Here is a 9804-nt window from a genome sequence, read left to right as displayed (position 1 = left end):
TCACATTGAGCCCTATTTCTGCGGGTGCCTACTTGCTGTCACTGGGAACTAATCAGAACAGAGCAACCAGCGTGTTGATGAGTAACATTTGGTCCTCCTGTGAGAACTTTAAATGCCCATCCTGCTTCATAATACCATTAGCTATAACTTCAATATGTACATGAATAAACACAAAATAAAATGATACTGGGTTGTGTTTACATGAAAAAAACTCTAACGCCTGTGTGTGCGTGACACAACAAACGCAAGGTGGCGCTGTTTCGCGTCGTTTGGTTGCATTCAGCCACACAGCGGCTGTAGAAGAAGAAGAAAGTGGGCAAGGGAGAACCGGTAAATAAGCATGAGTCAATCCTGAAGCCGGTCAGGTAGGTGTCTGTGGTAGTTTCAGTCCACTAACGACGCTGTCATGTCGGATGACGGTGAGAGCAGCTGGCGCCAAGCTGAAGAACATGACGGCACAGAAAGCGAAGAAGTCCACGAGTCTGTGTGGGGGGCACGTGACCCTGCGCTGACAGTCCCCCAGGGGCTCTGGACCGCACATCACGAGCCGACGAGGAAAAGGCTGGTGCTACATGTTGACCTAAACAACACCATACTGGTGTCGGACGCCGTGACGTGTCAGGGGACTGTGGCTGCTCTCGACTACTTTCTGACCACTGTCACTTGGGGGAAGAAGAACAAACACGGTAAACACGGACTTAATGGTGCTTTTCAGCAACACGCGGGAATGTTGGGAATGTATGTGCACGCGCGCGCGCGCGTGTGTCAGTCAGGTGACACGAGGGAACTTTACTATTTTACGTTCTCTGTTAGACCCCCGGAACAATACGTGTACACGCTGTGCAAATACTTGGGCTTGATTGAAATTAAACGCATCATTTAAAAAGTTGAATACCATCCAAAGGCACAGGTTACCTTTGATTTAACGCAAATATGAAATTAAATTCTTATTTTCTTGAATGTTTGGCAGAATGTGAGTTCCACTAAGGCTGAGGGAGTTGACATGTTACATTTTATTAATGAATGAACATTATTATTTCAGTTTAACTTATTTAGAGTTCAAAGCAAAAGCAGTGGTTTTTCAAAAAAAGTAAAGGAGAAATTTATTTTAATGTGTATGTTACAATCTTGGAAATAGACCCTCCTTTGTCCAGTTGTTTATTGTGTTGTCATCGTTTCTATACAGGAACCTGGGAGTGGTTGAGTGACTCACCCTCTCTGCTCCCACCCTGCAGCGACGCTGTAAGCTACTACTCCCAGTTTGGACGGATTCCTGCTTTCACCTCTGGTGCTGGCCGTCGCTTCCGTAAGGTTCTGGATGAGCACCTGGACCTGCTCTGCTGGCCTGATGGGGTAAAGGTTGGTGTCTTGATAGACAGAGTCGCTGTGGGGGCGCTGAGACAGAACCGCTACCCTCTAATTACTCCTTCTTGTCAGATTTTTCAGTGACTTGAAAGAAACCCTTTTCACCTGGAATCTGCGTATATGCAATGCAGTTTTGTTAGTGCAGCGGTATCTGGGAGGAAACAAGTGTAGCACTCTTCAGTGTTTCATTTTATATTTAAGCCATGCCTTATCATGCTGCTATAACCACTTTAATATTTACTCATTATTCATTCATTTTCTCAGTTAATTTTCACACAATTTTTCTGACCCTGGTTCTGCTGAAAGTTTCTTCCTATTAAAAGGGAGTTTTTCCTTATCACAGTTGCCAACTGCTTATTCACAGAGGATGGTCTATTTTGGTTTTTTTTTTTCTCTGTATTATTGTGGGGTCTTTACCTTACCTTACTTATATAACTGAATAGAATTTTCTGTTCATACCTCTTACTGGGAGTCAGGTTGTTGTATGCATGTCTACATCTGGGTTAGTGGCCAAGTGCTGCTTTCCACGATTAAATCAGCTGTTGCGCTTGCTGCAAACCGGTTTGAGTTGATGCAATTACACAGTGTTAACTGCTTTGTGGCCCTGTGTCCGTTGCAGGCAGACAGAGACCTGTCTGTAAAAGGAGAAGACGGACGCCTGTACCACTGGATACTCCCCTCCTTCTTCCAGCTGCTCAGAGATCTGTCACAGGAAGGTCGCGAGTTTGCCATCCTCTTCCGTACATTTGGAACCGACCTGCCTCGTGTGCTAAAAGCCGTATCCCGAGCACTCGACGGGGCACACCCGCTGTTCCCTGATCTGCCTCAGCTAAAGGTAACTAACACGGCTACACTCAGCTGTAATACTTAATGAGATTGCACTCACTAATGACAACGTATGTGATAAGTTAGAAATGGCGTGAATGGAAGAGCAGGGGTGAGAGTGGTTTAAAAAAAACAAACTGTTCGTCATTGTTCTGGAAGACACTTTTTGGAGCTACATGGTAGCTGTACTGTCTTGCGACTAGGTTTATAGTCGCAAGACAGTAAATGGACTGAAATAAGTCATTTAGAATTAGGGTGCATTTCATATGAGGTAATATTTCCAGGATTTGGTTTACATGTAATGCAAACCTATTCAGATAAATCAGTGACAGCAGCAACTGCAAAAGTTGCACTTTGAGTAGAATTTTTAATTGTTGCAGAAACCAATGCTACCAGCATTAAAGGTACAGCCAGTAATTTTTTGAGGTTATTTAATAGAAAAACTACTGTACTCATAAATATACACACAATACTGTGTAATTTCATGTTTCATTCATGCATTCTCATAAACTTATAATTAATCCATTAAAAATATACTGGAGCGGGTTTGCAGTTCCTGGTTGCCACAATGTTACTCCACCATATTCGAGTCCAGAGGGCTGGGAAGGAGATCTCCCATCCAACTAATGGTGTTTTACATATGTGGCTAGAGACCAGCCACTGCATAGTTTGCCATAGAAAGAGGAGAAAGACAGGTGTAGGTGTTCATGGAGGCACATTTAAATTCCTGTCTGCACCTCAGACTATGAAGATAATATGAAGATGATTTATCATCAAACAACAAGTCCTCTTCACCAGAAAAACAAAACCGTGAAGAAAAGAGACAAAGCCAGAAGTCAGTCAGAGGAGTAATGATGTGATGAAACCCAAATTATGTGTTCCTACACTGTTGATTTATTCAAGGCAGAGTGAGTATATAGAAGCTCCAGCAGTGTGTATTCTGACACCATAGCCCATATCTTTTAAAGCTGCATTTCATGTTCTTGCCTTCACTGCGTTAGTCCATGAGACAAAAAAATTCCAAATCTTTGAATTCCCAGAAATGAAAGCAAAGTGGAAAAATGAATGAATCAAGAGATTTATGCTTTTATTTTCCTTTAATATGGAGTGTAAGTTTTTTTCACAAGGTGCACGAAAATATGACAAAACTGTCACATTCTGCCACCAGTTCTGTTCTCACAAAACAAACAAGTGGCTTTTTCAAACTTTAAAAAGCTCTCTTGGATATGTAGATGGGTATCAGCTGATGTGGGCGGGGACTGCAATCAGCTGATCTGTGGCATGCCTGCATTGATTCCATCACACAACTGCTCTTCTGAGAAATTTTGCCTGCGTTCGTACTCAAAATGGTTCCACTGGAACAATGATACATACACACCACTGGTCTCACTTCCTTCTCAGCTTATAACTGTTGCTGTCATGACTACCTGGAAGTGATACACAAGTAAGTTGTAAATTGTGCTTATATAGTGCCTTTCTACTCTGAGCACTCAAAGCACTTTTTGCATCATTCATGCATTCATACAAGCACGTTTTTGTGCTTTCTATCTAACATTCACACATTGCATCAGAGAGTAACTTGGGGTTAGCATCTTGCCCAAAGATATTTGGAGCCACCAACCTTCCACTTATGTAATGTAAGTAAATGACCTGCTGTACCTCTGAGCTACCGCCAGCCAGAGCTACACCTCCAAGTCACCTCCAACCGGCTCTTTTATGTAATCTTATAACGATAAGCTATTAATGCTGCATGCACATTGAGCTGATGCTTAATCTTACTTAAGAGCTTATTTTAGTTAGACTTCAAGCCTCACATCATTAAAGAATAGAAGAAGGCAACTTCAAACACTTGTTTAAAAACACTAAATAGGACACGGTAATTAGAAGCCTTATTATTAATATCTTGCTCTGTTGCTCTTTTTATTTATTTTTTATTAATTTCTTTTTTGACCAATAGAATTCATTGTAGCTGTGCTGCAAGTATCGTGATTTGTTAAGCTTTTTTTGGGGCGGGGTGTATTTTAGACTATGCCGGATAAATTGCTGTTGATATTGTGCACTAGATCTTGTGCAGAGCATGGTCTTCTGTGCTCTTACACATGAAACATTCCGCAGTCTCAAACATGCATGCACTTGACTCGTCACCTGGAGGGTTTTGTACCTGTTAGTGCACTAGCGTGGAACCAATTGATTCAGAGAGAAGAGCAGAGATTTGAAAGGATGGCTGGATAGATGTGTGAGGAGGAGGATGGACGAGATGGCCTCAAAGTCAGCCTGTCAGCCACAGTTAGCTCTGTGAAGAAGAGCTCAGTGGAAATCTTATTCAAACAGCCTCCTGTCAGATGCTATTAATCTGTGTGTCGAGACAGACGGAGCAGGGGGGGATCAATCACAGGAACTAATGTGATTGCTCACTTTGTGAACTTGAGTTGTCTTCCTGCTACAGTGAATTCTTGGGCACAGCTGCTCTGCTGTATTTGACGTCAAGTCACGCGGATGTGTGCACTGGGGAAAGGCGTTTAATTAAATGAATTCATTAAACCTTGGTTAGTTTACAGTTCAGGCCAACTCCATCCTAATGTCCTCATCACTGTGTTTGGTGGCATCTGTGTACCTGATTGTAAAATCAGACCAGCACAGCCGATTATTATTGCATCTCTTTAATTTCACATTGGATTTGACTGTATGTTGCAAATGCACCACATGATGGTTTAAGCTTTTTAAATTAGTAGTTTTAAGTAGAGTACACTGAAAATCCCCCGTGTTTGATTCAGCAGGGAAAAGCAGACCCTGCGAGTTAAAGCATGCATATTGCTGGGGGACAGACGGTAAAGAAACACTGCAGTAGCTGTGTGCAGAATGGTGCTCAGAACCAGTGTTAATGTTAAACCGACTACTCGTAGGTAATCCATCCATCTGTGCTTGAACACAAAAGAGACAATGATGATGTTGTGTCTTTAGTGACATAACAGGTTGTCTGGGGCACGAACGGCTGTGTTCAGCTGTACTTCAGCTCAGTGATGCTTTGAGTTAAATGCACATATAAAAAGGGGCAGTGCTGATGTGCACATTTTATTTATTTTTTGCCATGTTTCATTGTTAACATGTTAAAATAAGCTGAATAGTACTTAGCACACAGAGATGTTTACAGGTATTTAGCTATAAGGCCAACTAAGGTTATTATAGTAAACTAAAAAAACTAAATGTAGATATTTTTGTTATTAACTGTAATAACAAAATACCCTAGATCATTGGAAAACAATGAAAATGAACTAAAATCAAATACAAATATAGAGGAAATAAGCTCTTAGTATTTGTTAGTGTTAGTTGTTAAAATTCCCGTGTAATTAAACAAATATATTTTATTTGAAATTGCAGTGTAATTATATTGATCTGCCAATACTTAAAGGTAGGTACACTAGAATAAAGGGGTAAAAAGTCATGTTTTTACAGGAAAGTAAGTTGTTAGTGGAGAACAGTCCATTTTCCATTTATATTGGTAAAACAAAAGGAAAATGGAATAAGTGAACATTCATCGAACGCATCAAAATAATAAATATTAAAGAAAGATAAATATAAAAGAAAATATAGATAATATTAAAAATGAATGAAATATTATAAAAACATATGTGTGTGTGTGTCTATATGTATCCTGAAATTGTGGCAGTGTTGGAGCATGAACCTTTCAAAGCCGTGTTTGAGGGTCAGAATGTGGTTTTATGGTTGAGGTTAGAGTAAAGATTTAATTCCTAATCTTTGGATGAAATTGTTAATTAATGGCCTCACAAAGATATTTAAACAAATACGCCTGTTTGTGTGCCTGTTGTTCCCAACTCCTCTGCTCACGCTGGCAACAGAGGACAACTTTTAGCTAAAATATGAAGTAGGTGAAGAAAAATGGTTTTTCAGCAAGAAAATTAAGGAATCACCGTAGAGCTCAGGACATTTTTGCGTATCCACAGCACAGGATGGCAGAGTTGTTGTTCACGTGGCTGCCACAGCATTTTTAAAATTTCACATCTGCAAGAATTTAAGCTGATTTCACCATTAATTTAGGTCAAGTCTACCAGAGGCCTTATTTTAATAACAGAATAAATTCACATAATTGGTTTATTTTTATTTTAGTTTTTGCTTACAACAGAGTTTTCTTAAAAAGAGCTCTCCGTCTCTTTTCTTTATCTCTGACTCTTCTTCTTGCTCTTGGCTCAGCTGAGCGTGGCTGTGACTCCAGGCAAGATCCGCTGCAGCAAGAAGGGAATCGTCCTGAATCGAGCCGAGGAGCGGGTGTCCTCTCGCGATGGAGAGAGAGGCCTGTACGAGTACTTCAGCTCCGTGCAGGGTCTGGGAGGATTTCAGGACCACTTTGACTGGTACGCAGAACGCTTCTCTAAGAAAACCTGGCTGTGGATTTTGGGGTTTTATTCTGAGCTTTTCCAAACCTTTCCCTATATTTGTTGTTTTCTGTCCAGGTGGGCTGCTAATTCCTTCTCCATCCGTGGGGGGAAACCAATGTGGGTCGACCCCTTTGACAAGCACGTACAGCACATCTTTATAGATGACAACATACGACAGAATGATGAGGATACTATAGTTAACCCGAAGGTAATGGCACCGCTTTACTCACACTCTTCAGCCTATATCTGGTCAATTTAGAAAAATAGAGTACACCAAATTAATTCATGATAATAGATTTAGTATCGTAGGAGGAGACAGGGTCTTGGAAATGGGTTGCTTTTGTGAATGCAGCGCTTCTGTAATTTAGAGATGGCATTTTGTTTTCGGCATGGCTCACTAGGTGTTCACTGACGTACACCAGCCAGTTCCAGAAACTAAACATGACTTCTAACCATACTCTGATTTCCTTTTTGTGTGTGTGTGTGTGTGTGTGTGTGTGTGTGTGTGTGTGTGTGTGTGTGTGTGTGTGTGTGTGTGTGTGTGTGTGTGTGTGTGTGTGTGTGTGTGTGTGTGTGTGTGTGTGTGTGTGTGTGTGTGTGTGTGTGTGTGTGTGTGTGTGTGTGTGTGTGTCGCAGGTGTTTTTGGACCCGGGTGGCTCAGACACTCGTATAGCCTGCACCTCTGAGCTGTACGATATCACCTTGATCCAAACCGACCTCCTCCGGGCCATTTCTGACCCCAGCTACTTCACTCAGCGTGTCCACATCTGTCTGGAAAACTATGAGAAGAATGTCCAGCAGGGGGCAACCTAGAACACACTTCAAACTTTGCATACTTCCTGTATAATACATCAGTTTGTCTGTGAGACAACCTGCAGTGCAGACAGGACTAACAGGCAGGCGGCACTATTACACACCAAAGCAGAAGACTTGCTTAAAGTCTAAAGTTCATCCAAACAGAAATATTAAGCGGTTACATGGAGAAACAGGTTACATGGACAGGTGGACATAGAAAAAAGCGGCAGCAATGTAAGCAGGACTGCAATTCATTAAATGCTTCAAATACCACATATCCTTGATAAAAAAGGATAACTGTGTAAACAAGGAGCACTTCAGTGAGATTGCACTGTCTGCTGTCCTAAAGTGACCTGGCACCCAAAAAGAGTTTTTGACCCAGTTGAGCGCTGAATTGGCCGGACTGGACTCTTTAATTACACCGACAGCTCTGTGACTAATCACTCCACGGTATAATTGGCCAAACTCTCAGAATTTGGAGGCAGACAGAATAATTGGTGTCAGATATGGAGAAAAGCTCTTCATCTCTTGTGTTAGTTGTGGGTTTTGCTTCAGCTCCTTTGTCTTTCTCGGGGCATTGTTTACGTCCACTCAGAACCCAGTGGTAATACTTGAATATTTTCAGGTGACTGAAGCATCTGATTACTGAGTATGTGTTACTTCTGAATGCACTGCAGTCATAAAGTAACTCTTTGTGACAGCTGGCTCAAACTTTGAGCTGCAATCTGGTTTAATATTGCTGTCTTGCTATCAAAAGTCACCATAATAGATGTAGAAGAGTACATATGGTGCTCCTGATCGGATCAGGTGTCTATGAAGTGCTCATTAAAGCAGTTAGATGGTACAGAGTAACTTCTGAGCTGTGGAGATGTTTGCATTTAATTTGTTTGCACTGAGTTATTTTTATTTTATTTAAAGGCATGCTTGAGAGAATTGTTTAATAAGTTGAATTTGGGAGAAAGTTATGGTAATTTTTGCTTTGAGGGTTTTTAGAATATGTTTATTGCTAAACTTCCAGGGAGGTTTTAATGACTTTTTTTCTCAGGTCAGTTTTTTTTTTTTTTTTTTTTTAAACCTGTCCTGTTTGGTTCTTTTGCCATCAGAATTATTGTCTAAAGGCGAAGAAAGATGCCCAACGGATTTACTTTACCAAATGGACCATCCCAGCCTTGCCGTAATGGTCCATTTGATTCACCTTTTATTGTTTATTTTATTTTCACTTGCTGAATACGGGACAGACTTGACTGGGGGAAGGAAAGGGGAGAAAGAAAGAGGGAAAGAAAAACAGCGGGGAAGAGGGACGGGGAAAAAGGGCAAAAAACCAAAAACCAACAGAATAAGCAGACAAAAAATACATATATCGATCATCTGGATCACCTGTTGAGAAAGAAAGAAGAAAGCAAGCAGAAGAAAACGAGAGTAATAAACATCATCACAATGATCTATGGGAATATGACAGTAAATACTAAATATTAAACATTATTGTGCAGCACGTAAGATCGACAGCGCACAGTGTGCTTTGAGGTAGGAGCCAAAAAGGGTGTAGTTTGTGTGTGATCACCTGTGTGTACACCTGTGAGCATGGACGCGCTTGTTTTTTTTGGGTTTTTTTTAAAAGGTTCCTTCATGTAACTCAGGTCAGTTTTTAAGAGACAGCCAAATGAGCAGTAATATAAAGGACCCAGATGTAGATAGTGGTGGGTTTTTTTTCTTCTTCTTTTTTATAGCATATTTTCACCAATGTTTTTTCCTTGCTGATGAATACACTTATAAGAAAAGTTTGCAGAGAAAGCTTTGGTCGCTGTGATAACGTCACAGAAGACCCGACTGATGAACTCTTTGGGACTGATGCTGATTTTTTTTTAAAAAAGAAAAAAAGAAAATGCATCGTTTTCTGCTTTGTAATGTTAAAAACCAGGTTTTGGTTGCCACATATTGGATAGAGCATTTAATATGCTGCTATCAGCCGATAATATCAGCCTACTTGTATCAGTCAGGGTCTAAATCACAGCCTGTATACTCACTGGAAAATCACTCAGACAGTAACTACTACTAAAAAAAACTCTCCAGTTATCAAGTTTTAACATTATTTAAGAAGTTTTTATTTAAAATGATGTAAATTAAAGGTATTTTATTTATTGAAGATGGGATTCCATCCAAATGTAGTTTGCAATATTTGGAGAAAATCAACTAAATAAATGCATTATTTAGTGTTAAACCAGTTTAGAAGAACAGGAATTGTCCTTCCTTTTTTTACTTTGAGGAAGCTGAAATGATCTCATAGCTCAGCACACATCAGCTCATTTCAGCTCCCATGTTGGTTTCAGTGGACACTGAATTCATGTTTCCACTGAACACTGGGGCATTTTTAAATTTTATTTCAAAGAGCCAGTTAACACATGCTTAAAGACCATGCTTTAACCTC

At 40.5% G+C, this 9804-nt stretch overlaps 1 protein-coding gene across 1 annotated transcript; it reads left to right on the top strand.

The window, feature by feature from the left end:
• Window positions 1–315: 315 nt before the first annotated feature.
• Window positions 316–8522, top strand: si:dkey-32e6.3. Its single transcript, XM_039604093.1, has 6 exons — window positions 316–686; window positions 1187–1359; window positions 1985–2200; window positions 6400–6560; window positions 6660–6792; window positions 7221–8522. Exons 1-6 carry the CDS (start codon window positions 407–409, stop codon window positions 7395–7397), a joined length of 1140 nt encoding a protein of 379 aa, XP_039460027.1. The 5' UTR covers window positions 316–406; the 3' UTR covers window positions 7398–8522.
• The last annotated feature ends 1282 nt before the right edge of the window (window positions 8523–9804 follow it).

This window comes from Oreochromis aureus, linkage group 20 (genome assembly GCF_013358895.1).
Source record: "Oreochromis aureus strain Israel breed Guangdong linkage group 20, ZZ_aureus, whole genome shotgun sequence".
NCBI lineage: Eukaryota > Metazoa > Chordata > Actinopteri > Cichliformes > Cichlidae > Oreochromis > Oreochromis aureus.
This window is presented reverse-complemented; position numbering and strand designations above follow the sequence as displayed.

Coding starts and splice junctions, on each gene's coding strand:
- si:dkey-32e6.3 (XM_039604093.1), top strand. CDS start 407: ATGTCGGATGACGGTGAGAGCAGCTGGCGCCAAGCTGAAGAACATGAC. Junction 2,201..6,399: donor CTGATCTGCCTCAGCTAAAG/GTAACTAACACG, acceptor CTCTTGGCTCAG/CTGAGCGTGGCTGTGACTCC. Junction 6,561..6,659: donor TTTCAGGACCACTTTGACTG/GTACGCAGAACG, acceptor TTTTCTGTCCAG/GTGGGCTGCTAATTCCTTCT.